Source organism: Hydra vulgaris, chromosome 09 (assembly GCF_038396675.1).
Source record: "Hydra vulgaris chromosome 09, alternate assembly HydraT2T_AEP".
Lineage (NCBI taxonomy): Eukaryota > Metazoa > Cnidaria > Hydrozoa > Anthoathecata > Hydridae > Hydra > Hydra vulgaris.
In genome coordinates, this window is record NC_088928.1 from 6,094,091 (window position 1) to 6,116,315 (window position 22,225).

At 27.1% G+C, this 22,225-nt stretch overlaps 1 protein-coding gene across 1 annotated transcript; it reads right to left on the minus strand.

Annotated features, from left to right (window-relative positions):
* Nucleotides 1-16,281: 16,281 nt before the first annotated feature.
* LOC136085213 (uncharacterized) lies at nt 16,282-19,004 on the minus strand. The gene is made up of 2 exons (XM_065806501.1): nt 18,660-19,004; nt 16,282-18,450 (listed from the first exon to the last, which is right to left on the minus strand). The coding sequence occupies exons 1-2, from the start codon at nt 19,002-19,004 to the stop codon at nt 16,282-16,284; spliced, it is 2,514 nt and encodes an 837-aa protein (XP_065662573.1).
* Between the last annotated feature and the right edge of the window lie 3,221 nt (nt 19,005-22,225).

The following is a 22,225-nucleotide window of genomic DNA, read 5'->3' on the forward strand; positions in this document are numbered from 1 at the left end:
ATTTTACTTTTGTTTATTGTATATAGCTAGAGTTGCTTATTGTTATGTTAACTTTATTTTTACGGAATTTATCAAGGGGCCTGGCGATAAGACAAGATATACTGAATTTATCAAGGGGCCTGGCTAGAAGAAGATATATAGGTATATATATAAGATATAAAGGTAGCAGGAGCCCCTCTTACCTATATATCTTGTTAGGAACTTACGGATTATATATATTTACATGGTAAAAAAAAAAAAAAAAAAAGGTTATTCTGCGGGTAAAAATTTTATTCAAAAGTAAGTTATTTTATCAAAGGTTTTATTTTCGCCTTTGTTTCTACGAGAAAAGAGTTTAGATGTGACTATTTTGAAACGTGAGTTTTTTTCAGTAAGTATTGAATGTATTTTAAAAAAAAAAAAGCCAGAAAGTATGATTTAAAAGCTCTTCAATTTTAAGCACTTGAATGTTAAGAAAATCGTTCTCAGAGACACGGTCGTTTAAAAGCAGCAAGTTAATATACGCGAGCACATTAAAACTTTCAAAAGTTTAGGCTTTAATGATGGCTTCGGTCTTTAGTTAAGAAAATATTTATTTAATAACAACCATATATTTATAATTTTAGATATTAATAAATATCTAAATCTTATTCTTTGATTAAAATTATCATTGGGATTGGTCAATTTATTGATAATAAAATGAAAATAAGAAGAAAGACGTCTTAGTATATTAAAATATGTTTTTCATGCAATCATTATTTATTTGTCTAAAGCCTTATTTGTTTACTTTTTAGAAATTCATTAAAAAAATATCTGAACGTTGTAACTTAAAATTTTTTTTTTTAATTTTAGAATAATATGTGCTTAATTTGTTTCTTTTTTCAGCTATTTGGATTAAATTTTTTTTTAATGTCAAAGTTTAACTCTCCAAACAATTGTTTTTAAAATCCTTGTTTTTATTTTTATGTTAAACATGCATGCGTAATTACACAAATATATTTTTAAATATATACTATAATATAATAGAGTATATATTATGTCACTTAATAACCAATAGTTTGCATAAATTTATGATATAAGTTTAAGCATTTAATACAACAATATAGATGCGATTTCGATATTCTTCTTTGCATGGTTTGTTTCCTCCAATTTTAATATTTTCGAGCTTAAGAAACATTTTCTTAGAAAACCAGGCAATTCTTAAAAGTGATATCTTTCAATCATTCTCAATTTTACATGTGTTGTTAATAATATTAAAAAGAAGCCTTTAAATTTATTTTTTTCTAAATATTTCTAGTTCCTGAGTTACGGTCGATCAAACTTTTGGCCGTTTAATACTTAAAAAGTCACTTTGGGGTTTTATGATTTTTAAACTAAGTTTAAAAGCAATGTGACCACTGCACCCTAGGTTTCTCTTTATATTATGATAGTATAGATAAAACTTAAAAGAAAATCAAAAAATCTGAGGACAACCCTTCCTTTGTTTAAAAATCATAAACTAAAATCACACATTTTTAAATTTAGGGTCTACTTTAATAACATTTATCTCGGAACGTAAAAAATGGTCGTGACATACTTTATCCTTTTTAGAAAGATTATCCCGTTGTAATTTTAATGGTTTAAAGAAACTTAGGGTACTAAGTAGCGTTCAAAAAATTAGCGTTTAAAAATCAGCCATAATGGGAAATGAGAAAAGTCCCAAGGTTAAATCTATAAATTTTCTTTTATTCCATATTAAAATACTTTTAACGCAAAAAGATGGGGTATTATTGCATTGTTGAAATAACTTTACGTCAAAATGATGCTAAATCTGATTTTTTTTTTTAGTTTATACGCGTAAAAAAATTTTTAACTCGATGTTTACTGAACATAATTAATTATTGTTTGGCATTATTTCTTAATTTACAATTTATTGAGCATTTACTTCTGAATTATTCAGAACAGAGAATGAGCATTTTATGCTAAATATACTTTAAGATAAAACACTTAGTGGCAAAAAAGATGTCAGAGCAATAGGTTGTTGTTGAAAATGTTAGCAAAGTTAATGATGTCCTGTGTGGACCATATCCTCTTTTTTAATGAAAAAAGGTTATTCAAGATACAAGATCTGACTTTGGATGTCAAAGCACAGTTTGTAAAAATTAAAGTAAGAAATGCTCTTAACAGTTGTAAAAAAAAAACTCAGTTAGCATCACATAGTAGTGTAAAACGATTTTTGATTAATTCGGTTTACATTGTATAAAATCTAAGTTTTATGTTTTTAGGTTTTAAAGGTGCACCAAGAGACAGAATAGACAGAAAAGTTACTTATTGAAAACCGAGGGTGCATATCAATTCTGATAACGACTATATATGTCCTTACCATAGATTTAACTTTGGTAAGAATTTATTCACAATCGTATTTCAATAAAAAAGAACTTAATTACTAAACTATTAAAATAAATATTTCAAATTTGGATTTTTGTTAAAATTCAATGCATTGGCTGAATACCTCCAAGAAGACTCTGTCACCAAATGCATGAATTAAGCATTGGTAAAAAATCATCTGCTGTAAGAAGTATTTCGATAAATATGTCAACAAATGTTTCAAAACATTATAACAAAAATATATCAGTGATAATAATAATAATTTGCATTCGATCTGGAGTCATTTTCACTTTACTAGCCCAACCACCTACCACTGCTGGACTAGAATTATATTGAGAATTTTCTAATTAATGAAATCTGTTAGTCAAATTTGCAATATCTTTTGTTAAAGTTTCTATTAACTTTTTTAAACCTTTGATTATCGCTTCTTGCTCGCACTTGTAAGTGTTGAAATCACCTTACTGCAAATTAACCATTTGGATTACTGGATAGGAGGACTACCACCATAAATACCAGTGGATTACCTTCTGTGAGTGAATTTAGAATGTTATTATTATTAGTTTTGCTTATTAATACAAATAATGTAAAAGGTTTCGCTGTGTTTTTTTCCGTAATAATATAATTACCTATTATTATGAATAATATAATTAATATATTATTTGTAATAAATTATAAATAATATAATTATTATATATAATATATTTAATTATAAGAATTAGTGAGAGACTTATGTATGATAGAATTGCATGAACTATAGGGGACAAATAAAATGATTGGAGTAAATATTACCTTAACTTATTAACAAGATTAGAGTAATGTAAGAAAATATTATTTTTATTCAAAGAATATTGGGCAAAGTCAATATTTTCTTAAGTATTAAATAAAGGGCTTATTGTGAAACAATGATAAGCCACACTTTTTTCAAAAATGAGTTATTTTCATTTTTATAATCATAAATAGTATACCCAATTTTTATTTACTTTTTTTGTCCAATATATAAAATATCCATTAGTACTTTTATGATGTATAAATTTGAGAGAATAATAGGTATCACAGATTTAATAGATTTAAATAAAACTTAAAAGTCATTTTTCTCAAATATTTGTTTTTGCGGCTTGTCATTGTTTCAAAATAAGCCCTTCAAATATAAAAAAACACATATTAAAAAAAAACATGTATTATAAAATAAAAAAATAAGTATTCAAGTATAAAATAAACACATGTATTATAACAAAGTATGTACATAACATTAACTATGTTGTCTGTAAGTTAGGGGTTGCAGCTGATATTTCAGCTTCAGTTTAAAACTTATTAAATCAAATTAAAGCTGAAGCTGATCAAGTCAGTTCAATCAGCTTGATAGCCGATAGTGAAAGAGAATAGTACTCCATAAATATTTTATATTAAAAAAATATGTAGGAAATTATTCAATGAAAATCTCAAATAGGGACAAAATTTAAATATGCATGTAAAAAGTTTTAGATAAAATTTGCAAAGTTTTAACTGTTTATAAATGTTGTGGTTAACATTTGTTTATATTGTTAAAAACATTCAGAATGTTTTTAACAATATAAACAATGTTTTTATTTTTATTTTTGTTAATAAAATGTTTTTATTTTTATTATTTTTACTGTAAATCATGCGCGGAGTGTTGCCACATCGACTATCTTATAGCCTGACTCGCTAGGGAGTGCTGCTACATCGACTGACAAATAGCCTAACTCGCAAGGGAGTGCTGTTACATTGACTAATAAATAGCCTGACCCGCAAGGGACCCAGTGGGCACAGGACCTAAATGAGATGTCTTTTGAACGTTCAAAAGACGTCCAAAACGTTCAAAAGACGTTTAAAAGACGTCTTTTTTACGTCCTGTGCCCCACTGGGGTGCTGCTACATCTACTATCTTTTAGCCTGACCCGCAAGGGAGTGCTACTACATCAACTGAGGGCTTGGTTGGGGCAGACAGTCTATCAATTAAAAAAAAAAAAATCCGGACTTGCATTTTAACTTTTTGTCAACAAAATATGGAAAAAACTTTCGGACAACATATAAGGGTTCTATATATACATATATATATATATATATATATATATATATATATATATATATATATATATATATATATATATATATATATATATATATATATATGTATATATATATATATATATATATATATATATATATATATATAAAGCGTGTACACGAAATAAATGTGAAAGAATAAGCACGTCATTTTTTTTCAGTTGTCGTATTAAAATCTTTTTAATCGCTTTGTATTTTGTTTACAACGTGTTCTGGTTTCACAAAAGTATGTTAGTTTTTGGATTTAACTTGAAATTAGTTTTAAAAATGACAAAAGAAGAAGACGTAAGAGAAAAATTTATGCAAAAATATTTTCAAAGTCCTGATAGTAGCTACAATTCGATAGCAAAATCGTTGCAAATACATCCATACACCGTTAGTCGTGTTATTCAACATTTTTCTCAAACAAAATCGATCATACGCAAATCTGGTGGTGGAAGGAAGGAAGGTTTTAAAGATATAAAACTAGTTAGAAAACTGGTTAACAGTTTTACGAATAAACCAAGCCTTTCACTAAGGGAACGCGTAAAAATATATGGATTTTCTCATAGTTTTGTTGCAAAAGTTTGAAACAAACTTGGTTTTCATTTTTCTAAAGCACAAAAAGTGCCCAACCGTTCTGAAACTCAACAAAAAAGTGCAAGAACCCGCGGCAGAAAGTTGTATGACAATTTTGATTCTGTATTTAAATTTCTGTATTATTGAAGATGATGAGACTTATATCAAGTAGATCATCAACAAATTCCTGGTACTGTTTATTATATTGCCAAATATAGAGGAAAAGCAGATAAGAAATTTAAATACACAAAGTATGACTAGTTCGCTAAAAAGCTATGATTTGGCAAGTTATTTGCAGTTGTGGCAAAAAATCAGCACCTTATTTTTCTCAGTCTACACTTTCTGGTCGAATATATGCTAAAGAATGTTTACAAAGACGCCTTTTACCTCTCATTAAATCACACAATAACAGACCTGTGTTCTGGCCTGATTTATCTTCAATTCATTATTGTAAACTAGCTATGGAATGGTATTAAGAGGATAATGTGAAACATGTGTCTAAAACAGAAAATCCCCCAAACTGCCCATAATTGAGAGTTATTAAAAAGTTTTTTTTTTTTTTTTTTTTATGTAGTTATTTTAGGTGCTCCCAGAAGTCCTTAGGGTCTTATCACAAAGCACCGCGGGAGAGCATTTAACAGGAAGTTCACGCTTCCTTCCGTACCAATGTCGCTTGTTGGGCTAGAGCTGGCGTCGAACCTAGGACCTCTGGGTTCTGAGCCAGAACTCTAACCATTGCGCCACGGCTGCAAACTGGGCTATTATTAAAAGAAAAATGAAAGAAACAAAAAAGCTTTGCAGAAACATTAAAGATATTAAAATATCATTTAAAAAAGCATCAAATAGTTTTGATTCTTATTCTGTGCGCAAGCTTATGAGTACCACTAAAGCAAAAGCTCGAAATTTTATTAGGTTCCCACAGAAGTAATTATTTTTTTTTTTAATGTTTGATCTTCTTATATTATTGTATTAAAATATTTATTTAGTTCGAAATAAAAATTGAGGAGTACTTTTTTTTAGTTGTCTTTCTACTTTCACATTTATTTCGTGTACACGCTATATATATATATATATATATATACATATATATATATATATATATATATATATATATATATATATATATATATATATATATATATATATATATATATATATATATGTATATATATATATATATATATATATATATATATATATATATATATATATATATATATATATATATATATATATATATATATATATATATATATATATATATAAAGCATTAAAATATTATGGAGATTAATTTAAAAAATTATTTAGTTAATTTAAATAATTTAAAAAAAACATTAAATACTTTGGAAAAAACATTCTTTATACAAAAAATTCTAAAAATTTAATGAAAGTTTACAAAACTAATGTTATAACACTTTGTATACTTACCTTTATAAAAAAAAACAATAAATTTAAATTAAACATATTTAATGAAGGAAACTTATAAATTTTTGAATGGCGAGGAGCTATTAATAAATAGGAAGCCCATTTTGTTTAAATTAACAAAATGCAAATTATTAACGAAAAAGGATGAGAGTTTTCTTTTCAACAAAATTTACTTATAAAGCAACAGTATATAAATATTTAATGAAGTATATATCTTTTCAAAAAAATTTACTTGAAATTATAACTATTAAAAAAATCTTAGATATTTAAAAACTATGTATCTTTAACATTTCTTATAAACACATTTTTTCAGCAATATTTTTTCAACACATTTAATTACTACACTAACTACAAACAGATTTAATTTATGTGTTTTATCATGAAAAATATATAAATTAAAAGCATTTATAAAATAAAACTTTATTTGTTTAATGACATTCCTCGTAATAAATGTTCAGCAACTTTAAAAAAACAAACATTCAAACGACTTGGCTTTTTATACCGTAAACCGGGGTAACTTTGACCAGCGGGGTACCTTTAGCCTTTTTAAAAATTTTAATCAAACATCTGTAACTCTTAAACAGCCGAGTAACGTTTTACTATTTTTGTTTTATCTGTAAACGCAAACTTTCTTGCTTAAATTTTGACATGAAAACTACATCTTGGTAAAACACAATCAAAAACTGTAAAACAGAATGTTGTCAAGACGAAGATAAAAATGATAGCAAATAACTCAGTTTTTCTTCTGTTTTCAAGACAAACATTCAGATAAAATTAAGCGAAAAGTTTTTGGCTCAAGTAACAACATTCTGGTTTTTTTAAAGAGTGGTCAAAGTTAGGTTTATATTCTTTTGGGGTAACTTTGGCCAAGTAAATAAAATTCATTTTAAAGTAGTCTGATCGTTATTTATTATAATTAGAATATTTTTTTAAAGCATATTATCCAAATAATTTATTTTGAAAAACTGTTTTTACCATAAATGTATTATAGGATTTTGAAAAAAGTATATTTTCTAGTTAAACTATTTGTTGTTGTTGTTGCTAAACCATAGTTGTATTAACTTCATAACAAAGTTAAGATTTATAAAACACTTATTTTTAAATTTAATTGGAATTTAATAAATTATATTATAGTTTAATAAATTACTACATTGCAGTTTGCTAGTGTTGCTTATATTTACTTTTGTTCAAAGCATAATGCCTCGTATATATATAAAAGCATAGTGTTGGAAAACGTGCATACAACACTTGTTCTAATACCATTCTTTTGAAAGAGTGTATGGGTGCAATTAATGAAAGTATGTCTATTCGTCAAGCCTCAAAAAGGTTTAGCATACCAAGAAGCACTATACATAATAAAATGAAGTCAATGCATAAAAAAATGCATTGGTGCACCAACCATATTTACTTATGATGAGGAGCAGTTGTTTTTATCTAGAATCATGGTTATGTGTGATTGGGGATTTCCATTAAATAAACTTGTTAGTAGCTGGTTATTTAAAATCGTTAGTAGCGGAAATGGTGTTGGAGAAATTTTTCCACCATACACAGTTTTTAAAAGCACACATTTATACGATTTATGGATAAAACATGGTTCTAAAAATTCTCGCTTTAATAGAACCCAGTCTGGCTGGTTTGATGAAGTTATTATTGAGGATTGGTTTTATCAAACATTATTGCCATGCCTTAAGAAACAAACTTAGAAAAAAGCATTAATAGGTGACAATCTCTCTTCCCATTTAAGTCATAAAGTTATTCATTCTTGTGAAAAACATAACATTAAATTCATATGCCTTCTCCCCAATTCAACCCATTTACTTCAACCTATTGATGTTGGATTCTTTGCACCATTAAAAAAAGCCTAGATAAGTATACTTCTGGGTTGTAAAAAACTTACTTCTCGTGGTAAAAAATTTGCAATGTTACCAAAAGAAGATTTCTCTAAGTTGCTGTATGATTTAATGACATCCATTAATGAATATTCGAGAAAAAAATTTATAAGTGGATTTAGAATTTGTAGTTTGGTGCCATTTAATCCTAATGCTGTGTATATCAAATTACCAAGTGAAAACGTCTTAAGTCCTCGTAAAGCTTTAGACCAGAGCCTTTTAGACATATTAAATGAGAAAAAAAATTAAGGTGGTGACAAGAAAGGTTTTAGACAAAGTAAAATTAAGAATAAAAAAAGTATATCCAAAAAAAGACTTAATATTGAACGAGGTAAATCTATTTCTGTAGAATACAGTAGTGAAACAGAAACAGCATCTGAAGGTGAATCAGTCTCTATTGAATTTATGACAGATTACTGAAGAGATCCCTAAATTTTTTTAAAAAAACAGAGTTTATGTTAAAATTGTTTGTTTATGTTACAAATTGTTTGTGTTACAAATTGATTGTGTTACAAATTGTTTGTTACAAATTGTTTGTTACAAATTGACACAGTTTGTGTTACAAGTTGTGTTACACAATATTTGTTACAAATTGAAATAAGTTGTGTTACAAAGAGTTTATACTCTTATTTTTTGCTTTTTCTGACATTTAATAAAAAAATAATTAAAAAAATTTAAATTATATTAGCTAATATGTTTTTTTAATACTCTTTATATTTATTTTTATGGTCCCTTTTTTAATATCTTGACATATTTTAGGTACCCCTTTTTGAAATAAATGCTACTGTTTAAATTACATTAAATGTGGTTTTAATTACAAAGTTTAAATTACATTAAATGTGGTTAATAACACTTAATTCACATCCGGTGCTAAAAAAACAATTTACTAAGATAAAGTTCCCCATTGCTGGTAACATCGACCACCTCATTATTTCCATAAAATCTTGGATTTGTTGAATAATGAATACACCATTTTACTAATTAAATGACATTAGTAATGCACAACTTTGAGCATCAAAATAGTTTTGGAAAAATGTCCCTTTTTTTCAAAAAGTCAAAATATCAAAATTGGTGCAAAGTTACCCTGGTTTACGGTATTATAAAAGCAAACAGATTTTCTTTAAAATAAGATATTAAACGATCTGTTGTGAGATGGAAGGGTTTTTGAGATAATCACAAACTTTATGAAGAGTTTGACGTTTTGACCTTTGAAAAGAGCATCGTCTTCTAAAGTCATCATTGTCTTCTAATTTTATTAAAATAAAAAAGTAAAAATTACAGCTTCATGTACTTTAAATACACTTGACAAATTTTGTCAAACATTCATTTTAATAATAACACAATTCAAGTCCTTTGTCACAAAAGACTTGAATTGTGTTATTATTCAAATGCATGAAATAAATAACCCAGTAGACGCACCGACGTCGAAAAGACGTCCTTTTAGAGCGTTTAGGACCGGTTTTAAATGGCACGCCAGATGACGTCTTTATAGAATTTAATAAGGACGCCTTTTTACGACGTAAATAAGACGTCTTTTTGCGACTTTATTAAGACGTTCAGAACTGGTTCTAACTGGCAACGCCAAATGACGTCTTTTTAGGACGAAATAAAGACGTGCTTTTCAGATGTCTAAAAGTCGTGAATTAAGGACGTTTAGAACTAGTGCAAAATGGAAACGCCAAATGACGTCTTTAAATAACCTAATTTAGCTGTCCTCATTTCGACGTCTAAAATACGTGTTTTTACATGACTTTATTCAAACGTAAGGTTAAAATTGTTTTTACAGAATTTTTTGATAATAAGTAAAAAATAAAAATTTACTTAAACTTTTTAATAATATAATTGTTTTCTAAATTATAATTTTTTTAAGTTTTAAGCTAAGTTTTCTAAATTATAATTTTTTTAAACTTCTTCATCCACTTATTAATTTCCAAGAATCGACTGTTCGAACACTTGACGTGATTCACCTTCTTTTAGATCTGGTGCGCGCTTTAGAATATCGCAACAGCATTTTAAATTTCTTTTTTGCTGTAGGAATCAGGTAAACAGTCTTAAACCTAAAAAAATTGTAAAGATAAGTATGTAAAAATAAAGGGGAAAGGAATGAAGAGAACATTTATAATACACTTTATGACGTAATATATATATATATATATATATATATATATATATATATATATATATATATATATATATATATATATATATATATATATATATATATATATATATATATATATATATATATATATATATATTTATATATATATATATGAAGGGCTTTTTGTGAAACAATCACAAGCCACACTTTTTTCAAAAATGAGTAATTATCATTTTTATAATCATAAATAGTAATAGCCAAAAAGATATTAAGGCATAATTCATAAAATAGGAGCTATAATTATAAAATCGTCTTACTGCAAAATGTGATTTTATAGATTTAAATAAAACTTAAAAGTCATTTTTGTCAAATACTTGTTTTTGTGGCTTGTCATTTTTTCACAATAAGCCCTTCATATATATAAATATGTATATATAAGTTAGAATAAAATCACTTAGGGAAAATTTTTCTCATTTAACACTGTGTTTCATCAATAAGGACTTATAAGATTTCTGATGAGTCTTAATTGATGAAACAGTGTAAAATAAGAAAAATTTTCGTTAAGTGATTTTCTACTAATTTATAATTCCTCTGTTCTTTTAAGAACATTGAGCACTCTATCTTGTAGAATACATTTTAAAATTGTTTATATATATATATATATATATATATAAATATATATATATATATATATATATATATATATATATATATATATATCTATATATATATATATATATACATATATATATATATATACACATAAATAAAAAATATATACATATATATATATATATATATATATAAATATATATATATATATATATACACATAAATAAATAAATAAAAAAAAATATATATATATATATATATATATATAAATATATATATATATATATATATATATATATATATATATATATATATATATATATATATATATATATATATATATATATATATATATATATATATATATATACACATAAATGAATAAAAAAAAAAAAAATATATATATATATATATATATATATATATATTTAATACTCACAAACAGATATCACACACATACACACACACACATATAAAATGATGATACAAAAATGCTCTTTTTATAGAAAAGTTATACATACTTTGAAAGTATGCCCTTCTCAACTGCACTGCATGATGAGCCACCAGCATTTAATAACTTTTAGTTCTAAATTCAAAAGATAACACTAGTATAAGTGATATGGGGCAATTTAATGTAAGTTATATTGGGCATAGGATAATTCATGAGTGTTTTGATCAATTTGATAATATTCTGTATGTGTCAGGGTTGCCATCTGGTATTTTTTAAGCCAGATTTCTCAAATCTGGTTTGTTTATTTTAGGTTTTGCTTGAATTTTTTTTTCTGGTTTATTTTAGAAAATCTGGCTTAAATCTGATTTTTTTTAAAAGTGTTTAGTATTTTTTTTTCTTTTTGGATTATTTTATTAAATCTGGTTTAATTCTGTTTTTTTTTTTTGTTAAATCAATTTAATCAAGCTTTTTTGTGTCATAAAGAAAGTGAAATTGAGCGAAATAAACAAAAATTAATGAAAATATGAACGAAAAGAAAAAAAGAATGAAAATGAGAAAAAAAATTTTTTATTTGTTTATTACGGCTTATTAAAGAAATTCAAAGAAATTCAAAGAATGAATTAACTCTCACTCATGAGTTTCAACAAGTTCAAACAATTTATTTGGATTCTGCCCATTCATTTAAAACTCGGTTTTTTTCTTTAAAAAGTATTTTTTGAATAAATAATTGCATTTGCGAAAAATATTAGAAAATTCTGGCATTTAAAAAGACGATTTAAAGTGAAATACAATACTCAAAAAAGGTAACACGATTGTTTCTGCAGATATTGAAAATTTAGTAACTGTTACTATTCAAATAACAACTACATCTTTGCTTTCTTCTCAAAATATCTAAATTAAAAATTGATCGTACCTAATGGTTATTAATTTTAATAATCTGTAGCTTATACTTGATTTTTTGTTTTAAGTTAACATCATTAAATAGACAATGCCAAACAAAAAATCATATGAAAACTCTCGCAGTTATCGAAGTGAGTGGGAAAAAGAATTCACCTGGGTAAAAAAAGCTCTAATGCATCTGAACAAGCTTTTTGTCGCCTCTGCCGCACTAATCTACGTCCACACAAAAGTAGCTTAGAGCAACATCAAAAAGCAGCTTCACACATTAAAAGAGAAAAAACCTTGAATCCGTTTCAAAAGAAGATTAATTTTCCAAGTCAAGTGAAAATTTCAGATGTAAACAAAAAAGTTGACATTCAGCTTGCTATGTGTATATTTGTCACTCAGCAATTTTAACTGCTTACCATTTTTGTGAAACTATTTCTAAGTTTGGTGTAGGCAGTCCCCTAGAACATCTAAAACTCCACCGCACTAAGTGCACAAAAATAATCCAGAATGTTATCTCATCAACTCTAGAAGAAGAAAATTCTAAAGAGATCAAATCAAAGCCGTTTTCCATCCTCATTGATGAATCAACGGGCATGAGTTCAATCAAGCGCCTTGTAATATGCGTGAGATATTTTTAAGAAAAAGAGAAACAGATTTTCGATCACTTCCTTGGCCTCATTCAAGTGATCTCAACAACAGGCGAAATTCTCTTTAATGCTTTGAATTATAAACTCCACTCTATGGGATTAACTCTTGAAAACTGCATCGGGTACATTTTAGATGGTGCTTCAAATGTTATTGGCATACATAATTCAGTCTGGTCTCGCGTACTATCTAAATCACCTAACTGTTTTATGATGAGGTGCATTTGTCACTCTCTAAATCTTGTGGTGCAAAATGCATTTGATGGAATTCCATCTCCAGTCGGCTTTCTTCTGAGCGAGGTTCCCCGGTTTTTTAACAAGAGCATTCTTCGTCGAAACGAGTATGAAAAGCTATTTGAACTCATGAATCCAAACAAAAAACGTGTGAGAACCCTGTCCCCTTTTCAGAAGTTTTCTGCAACTCGTTGGTTGGTTCGAGGAAAGTGTTTTTATAATTTGCTTGTGAATTGGCAAAAATTAAAAGCATTCTTTATGTGTGCTGAAATGAATGTAAACTCTAAGGTCCGTTACAAAATCTCTTCAATGAGCAAAATGTTCCAAGACAACACCCTTTACCTCTATGTTATTTTTCTCACTCCAGTCATTCAAGAGTTTGAACATCTAGACTCTCTCTTTCAAGGGTCAAATGTTGATCCAGAAAATTTAATGAATCAGCTAAATATACACTTCAAAAGTTTAAAGCAGGGTGTTTTTGATACCAAAGGCTTTGTACTTTCTCTTCAGTGCGTTGATTTTGGAGCCAAATTTTCCTCAGAGTGCGAAAATAACATTCAAGGGCAACCTCCAAATGCAAAACTGAATGCTGAAGAATCAGTCAAAAATGTAAAAATTCGCTGTCATGATTTTCTTCAGAGGGCTATAACCGAGCTTGAAAAAAGACTTCCTGAGAACAGATCAATTTTTCACAGCTTATCAAATCTGTCTCCAATGAAAGTTCTTTACCTAGTTGAAAAGGTTCCATTTTCAGAGTTACTTTTTCCTCACCTAATGGGTAAAAAAAGTAAAGAAATTGAAAACAAATACAGAAAAGTCTACATCGTTGAATGGACTGGGTCTGATATTTTTAAAGAAAAAGAAGTTCCTAAAAATACTGCTGAATTCTGGATAACGTTAAGGGACTATGTCGACATTTTTGAACATCACGCTTTTCGCAACATTTCTGTCTACTGCCTTGCTTGTCTATGTATTCCTGTTTCTAACTGTTTTGTTGAGAGGGTCTTTTCACAGGTCACCTATGTGAAAAGCAAACAGAGAAACAGAATGTCAAACCAAATGTTGCATGCTGTCATTCGCATAAAATCTTAATGAGCCGAAAGTTTTGTTGTAAAGACTTTTACATTCCCGAACCAATGATTTCAAGTCGGAAATAAAATTTACGCAACAGATGCAGGCGAAAATGAGGACGACCTTCACGTATTGGTGGAACTTTATTAAATGTTTTAGAGATTAATGCTAAACCAAATAAATTTTTGAATAAAATAGTTCTACTTTACTTCTTGTTTTTTATTTCTTTTTTTTTTGATTTATTTCTGGTTTATTTTTTATTCATTTTTGGCTTATTGCCGAAAAAAAATCTGGCAACCCTGGTATGTGTAAAGTGTGCAACATGTATATAATTACAGATCAAAATTTGTTATGTAACTTATGATAGTAATTTACTCTTAAAAAGAAAACTAAACATTCAGCCATAAAAAAAAACACTTTTTTTGCAACATTTGTATCGAAAAGTGATCACATTCAAGAAACTCAGCGATAGAATTACACTAGTAAAGATCAAAACTATTTTCAACTTTAAACGTTTTTTTATATTTCATCATTCTTTAATTAAGTAATTAAAAGAGCCTATATATTAGTTAATTAAAAAATAAAAATTAAAAATATGCTATAATAGTTTATATATATATATATATATAAAAAATTTTTTTTTTAATTATTAGGGGGCCTATGCCCCCTGGCCCCCGGCGGTTACGGCTCTGATATATATATATATATATATATATATATATATATATATATATATATATATATATATATATATATATATATATATATATATATATATATATATATATATATATATATATATATATATATATATATATATATATATATATATATATATATATATATATATATATATATATATATATATATAAACAACCAACTTAAAATTTTATTAACTTCATCCTTTGGAAGGAAAATCTTAAATGCTCTTTTATCTTTCTGAACTGACTAGGTAACTATTTCGAGTAATGTGGAGTATTAAAAAAATAATTTTATAAAGAAAAAGACACCTATATAGTTAAAATAACTTCTAAGACAATTGTTACAAGAAAAAATATTACTTACATTAATCTTTGTAAAACTTAAAGATTTATCATTGACTTTTGACATTGCAAAATTTTGAATCACAGACTTTCAAATTTTGAAGGAGCTGAATAAATTAAAGAAGCTGTTACTTATAAAAATTCATTAAGCATATTACATAAAATGAATTATTTATACTATACTATACTTATATATACTATATATACTAAACTTGAAAACTTCCTTGAAATATTGTATAACAATTAACTCAAAAAATTGAGAGTTACATACATAATAGAAGTTTTTATTTAATTATAAAATAAACTATATTATGTTAACCATTATATAAAATAAACTGTAGCCAAAAACATTGTTGAATTTTTTTAAAAACGAAGGCAAATATAAAAATCAAGTTGAGGGTTAAATACATTTAATCAAATAAAATTTCTTTAATTTAAAACAAAGTTAAATACAAAAACTTTTAACACATTAACTATAGATTTCTAAATGCATATTTAAATTCATATAAATGCACTGTGAGTTTTTGAAATACAAAACAAAAATGTAGCATAATGTTACTAAATACAAACATGTATTTGACCAATACATATATATGTTTATAAATAAATTTTTAATTAATAAGTAAAATACAGTTTATAGAAAAGTAAATTAAGGAGAGCAGTCAAATTTTAACTTTTTTTAAGGTTATTTAGGACTTTTAAAAAAGATTTTTTTCCAAGGATATTTAAGGTTTTAAGGAGGATTGGGAACCCTGAAAATATATGTCAATAAATGACTTCATATTGAGACTTTCTCAGAAAACATTGTTGGTGTGGATTTGCAATGGACCTATATAAACATTTTGAGCAGTTAAATGGAGTTTAACTCATCATTTACTTTTAGTATTAGTATTAGTTTCTGCTGTGACTGGCAATGCTACCAGTGAGTGTGATTTTATACACACTTTGACAGCTGAGTCTCGTGATGGTTTGACTCCCATCGATCAAGTCTTGCTTTAAATGAATTTATTGAAGTAGCTTTGACAACAGTTTCTGGCAGTGCATTCCAGTAATTTGCAGCTCGATTAAGTAAAATGTTTTCTCTGTATTTATGTTTCGAAAAGTCTTTTGAATATTTTAGAATATGGCCACGAGTACAATTTGATTTAAAGGAATGATTTTCTGTAAATTCAATTTTATCGTAACCATTGAAAATTTTATACAGTTGTATTATGTCCCCTCGTTGTCTTCTTTTAACAAGTGAGGGCATTCTAAGACAAGCTAGTCGATCTTCATAGCATAATTTACTGATTTGAGGTATTAATTTAGTGGCACGACGTTGTACTTTTTCTAAAATGACAATATCTTGTTTTTGATAAGGAGCCCATACAGGTACAGCAAACTCAAGAAGTGGTCGGATGAAAGTAAGATAAAGAGATTTTAGCAGTTCTGCATCAAATTGAACAAACGATTTCTTTATAATGCCCAGCATGCAATTTGCTTTGCTTGCACTCGATAATACCTGATTTTTCCATTTCAAGTTATCTGAAAAAATCACTCCTAGGTCTCTTTCAGAATCCGATGTATTGAGTTTACAACTATTCATATAAAATGAATATCGTTTATTTTTAAAGCCATAGTGCATAACTAAACACTTTTCAATATTAAAATTAAGTAACCAGTCTTGTGTCCAAGCATATGCAGAGTTCAAATCGCATTGAAGTTTATTATGTAACTCATCAGAAGAACTAATTGACATGATTTTGGTGTCATCAGCATACAATTTTGAAGTATTTTTTAGAGACTCAGGAAGATCATTTATATAGAGTATAAACAGTAGTGGACCCAATACTGAGCCTTGAGGAACTCCACTGTACACCTCGGCCCAAGTTGAAACATAATCTCCCATAACGACTCTCTGCCTTCTATTAGACAGGAAAGCTTGAAACCAATTAAGTGCCAGGCCATTAATACCATATGCTTTAAGTTTCGAGATAAGCCTTTGATGTGGAACAGTATCAAATGCTTTTGCAAAATCAAGTAAAACTACATCAGCAGGAATTCCTTGATCAACGTTTCTTGTAATATAATCTAGAGTTTCAAGTAAATTGGTCGTGCATGACCTGTTTTTAACAAACCCGTGCTGTTCATTAGCTATAATATTATTTTCGTGAAGATATTTTTCTAACTTGTTTTTGATTATTCTTTGAAGTATTTTAAAACTAATACAAGGAAGTGATATAGGTCTATAATTCCCAGAATCAGTTTTGTCACCTTTTTTATATAGTGCAGTTATATTTGCTGAACTAAATTGATTTGGTAGTTGACTTTTTTCTATTGACTCCATAAAAATTAGTGTGAGAGGAAGAGCAAAAGCAGTAGCACAGTTTTTTAAGATATATGGATGTAATTTGTCAACTCCATATGCTTTGTTTTGATCAAGATTTTTAAGCCTTTCAAGAACATCATCAAAATGAATATCTTCAGGAATTAAGTTAAAGGTGGTATCATTTATTCTTGTTTTAAAAAATGGAATGCAATTTTTACTTTCTTTTTTAGCTTTATCAACAATCATTAACTCATACTTTCGTCTTGCTATGGAAATTTCAATTGAAACTCTTTTTGACAATTGTTTATAATTACTACATAGATTTGAGTTTTTCCATTTACTTGAACAATTTATGTATCTTAAATTCTGCTTTTTTCTAATGAGTGAGATTAGGTCTTTGTTTAGCCACATTTTCCTAGATGATGAATTTACAAATGAGGTATTTATAGGTACATATAAGTTACATGCTTCTTCAGTATAATAAATTAACTCATCATACATTTCTTGAACACTTTTGGTATGAAAACACTGAAGCCAATCAACATTTGTAAGGAAATCTCCAATACTATTATAATCAGCTTTTCTATATACAAATTTATTTTCCTCTGTATTTACATTCTTTGTTTTACTTTTAAAAATAAAATCAAAACATAGTATCAAATGACCTCTGGTTATGTTTCCTAAAACAAATTTTCTATCGATGGCACTTATATTTGCTGACTGAGTGGTGAATATTAAATCTAAAATGTTTACGGTAGATTTATTTGTTGTTTGAAATGTTGGTAAATTTACATGCTGATATAAGTAATTGTCATTTATTATTCGATAGAAATCATGCTCAATGCCTGATGGTCTTTTAATAGAGTTTATAGATCAATTGGACCAACTTATCTCAGGAAAATTAAAATCTCCAACTATAATTAGATCTTTAGAATCTTTTAGGTTAACATATTCTCTTGCAGTTTTAAATACATTTTCAATATCTGTCATATCCATCAAATCACAAGGTCTATAAATGCATCCAAAGAGATATTTATCATGGCCAACTGGACAACAGCCCAGACATGCTCTATTTGACTCAATGTAAATGCATTGCCATTAAGTTCATATGAAATTATTTTGGAATCAATATAAATACATACACCTCCACCTCGACGACCATCACATCTGTCTTTTTTATATAAACAATAACCATCCAAATTGCAGAGAGAAGTAGGTTTGAACCATGTTTCAGTAATGCTAATAATTGTAGGATTGTAAGTTGCAACTACTAGTTTAAACTCATCAAATTTGTTGTTAAGAGATGTGGCATTTAGGTACATGCAATTTATTTTTTCAATATTACTCATAGATAACAGACAATTAGCCTTACTGCCTAAATTCGATTGGTTTCTTTTTAAATTTTTGGATCTGATTTCCACGGATACCATACCAAAAGGGGTCCGTCTCCTTAAGGGCATTATTACGTTTATTTCGTTCTGTTCTGAGTATGAAATCCTGTTGACGTTCAGCATCTGTTAAATCTGGAAATATGTAGATATTTTTAAAACTTGGAAGCAATTTTAATTTTTTGATGAAATTAGTATTTTGTTTCGTAGATTGGAATCAGCCAAGTTAACCAACAAAGGACCTGGCTTGTCGGAAATTTTACTTCTTAATCGTCTCACATTTTCAAAATTTATGTCTTGAACTCCAATTTCTGTAAATATTTCCAACACTTTCGCTTTAATTTCAACTACTTTATCGTCTAAAGAAACTTTATCAGATTCTAACACTCCATAAATAATAATATTTTTAGCTCTCTTTTTACGTTCATTTAATTCATTTATAGTAGAATTTGCTATTATAAGTTGATCGTTTGGTTTCTTAACTTGTTTCCCTGATTTTTGAACTTGAATCCAATCATTTGTGCTTGATTGTTTGACTAAAGAACTAGTTTGCGCAATGTCAAATTTCAATTGATTTATTAATTCTACATTAACTACTTTTTCTGACTCTAAAAGTTGCAAGCGCTCATATTTTTGTTTTTCGTTCTTCTCTATATTATTTATTCTATCAGAAAGTGATAACAGAAACTGTGAAATTTTGCCACACCACTCATGCAATATTTTCGAGGTTGCTGAATGGTTTCCTTGTCCAAAGGCTGGCCAATTTTCTTCTGCCTTAGTAAATTACTTAGTAAATTAGTAAACTTAGTAAATTACTTATGTTTTTTACTAAATATTAAAACTAAAAACCATAAATTATCAAAAATTCATTCAGATAGAAAAAAATGTCAACTCACTTCTATCTTTAAATACATTTTTCTCACTTTTATTTGAAGTTGGATAAGTAACTAAAAATTAAACTTTATCAAATAATAAACATAAATATTGATTTTAACTATAAATATTTTTTTGGAATTTTTAAAGAACGATAAATAAAATAGAGAAATTAATTACATTTATCTTATAAAGGATTATTTAAAGCAGACTTTGACATGTCTGGTACAACTAATGTCTTTATTCTGTTATTTTTTTTTGGAGAAGATTCATATTTCAAAAGAGTAGGATAAGTCACTAACAAATGAGTTTAATTTAAAAAATTAAATCAGTCGTAACAGTTGATTTATATAAGAGATAGGTGGGTAGAAAATTTCCTTATTAAACACAATTATTCCATCATAAGTTCCATAAACGGAACACTTTTCACAAAATTTGTAACCATTGTGGGATTTTAAAAACAAGCTAGCTGGAACATCGCATAAAAGAAGACTTGACAGTTACAATTATATTTTTTGTTGTATGGAAAACCATTTTGTATTATTGTCTAAACTCAAAGAAAAAAATGGGTATTTAATTACTGAATAAGACTTGGTTTTATTAAAATAAATGCCAACAATACAAATATTAAAATAATCAAAGCGAGCTAATACTGGCCACAATTGCTTACTAAAAAATTTAAATAAAGGTAAACCATCAATAATAAAATTCAAAATAAAAATGTTCTTAATACTTGTCTGTATTTCAAAATAGGAGTAACTACCACCACACTTTTCAGAAACAGTGAAGAACTGTTTATCTCGAAGATGCAGGGAAAATTTTAAAAACATCTATAGATATAGTTTAGTTATACCTTTAGGTATAACTTAGCTATACCTTTAAGTATAACTTAGTTATACCTTTAGGTATAACTTAGTTATACCTTTAGTTATAACTTAGTTACACCTTTAGGTATAACTTAGTCATACCTTTAGGTATAACTTAGTCATACCTTTAGGTATAACTTAGTCATACCTTTAGGTATAACTTAGTCATACCTTTAGGTATAACTTAGTCATACCTTAGGTATAACTTAGTCATACCTTTAGGTATAACTTAGTCATACCTTTAGGTATAACTTAGTCATACCTTTACGTATAACTTAGTCATACCTTTACGTATAACTTAGTCATACCTTTAGGTATAACTTAGTCATACCTTTAGGTATAACTTAGTCATACCTTTAGGTATAACTTAGTCATACCTTTACGTATAACTTAGTCGTACCTTTAGGTATAACTTAGTCATACCTTTAGGTATAACTTAGTCATACCTTTAGGTATAACTTAGTCATACCTTTAGGTATAACTTAGTCATACCTTTAGGTATAACTTAGTCATACCTTTAGGTATAACTTAGTCATACCTTTAGGTATAACTTAGTCATACCTTTAGGTATAACTTAGTCATACCTTTAGGTATAACTTAGTCATACCTTTAGGTATAACTTAGTCATACCTTTAGGTATAACTTAGTCATACCTTTAGGTATAACTTAGTCATACCTTTAGGTATAACTTAGTCATACCTTTAGGTATAACTTAGTCATACCTTTAGGTATAACTTAGTCATACCTTTAGGTATAACTTAGTCATACCTTTATGTATAACTTAGTCATACCTTTAGGTATAACTTAGTTATACCTTTAGGTATAACTTAGTCATACCTTTAGGTATAACTTAGTCATACCTTTAGGTATAACTTAGTCATACCTTTAGGTATAACTTAGTCATACCTTTAGGTATAACTTAGTCATACCTTTAGGTATAACTTAGTCATACCTTTAGGTTTAACTTAGTCATACCTTTAGGTATAACTTAGTTATACCTTTATATATTATACGTTATAACTTAGTTATACCTTTAAGTATAACTTAGTTATATCTTTAGGTGTTTTTAAAATTCTTTATGCATCTTCGTAAAGTTCTAAACCTTGATTTTGTAATATTTTAGGAAGTTCATTAACTAATGTACTGGTCCAATTATTTTTAATTAGCATTATCTAAAAGTCGTCAATTAAAGATATTGAATTCTATTGAATTATCAGGATAAAATCTCTGTACCATTTATAGGTTTTCCTTTTGAAAAATATGATTCTGCATGAGATTCAGCGATATCTAAATCTTTCAAATAGTCAGAAGTTGGTTCTTGATATTGTATATCAAGTACTATACTTAATATAATATATTAAGAACCAAGTATATAATTAGTATAAATATATATAGTATATCATATAATCAGTTTTAAACTATTTCTTTTAATATCAGTATCAA

Coding starts and splice junctions, on each gene's coding strand:
- LOC136085213 (XM_065806501.1), bottom strand. CDS start 19,004: ATGAGTAATATTGAAAAAATAAATTGCATGTACCTAAATGCCACATCT. Junction 18,451..18,659: donor TGGATGCATTTATAGACCTT/GTGATTTGATGG, acceptor TACTTATATCAG/CATGTAAATTTACCAACATT.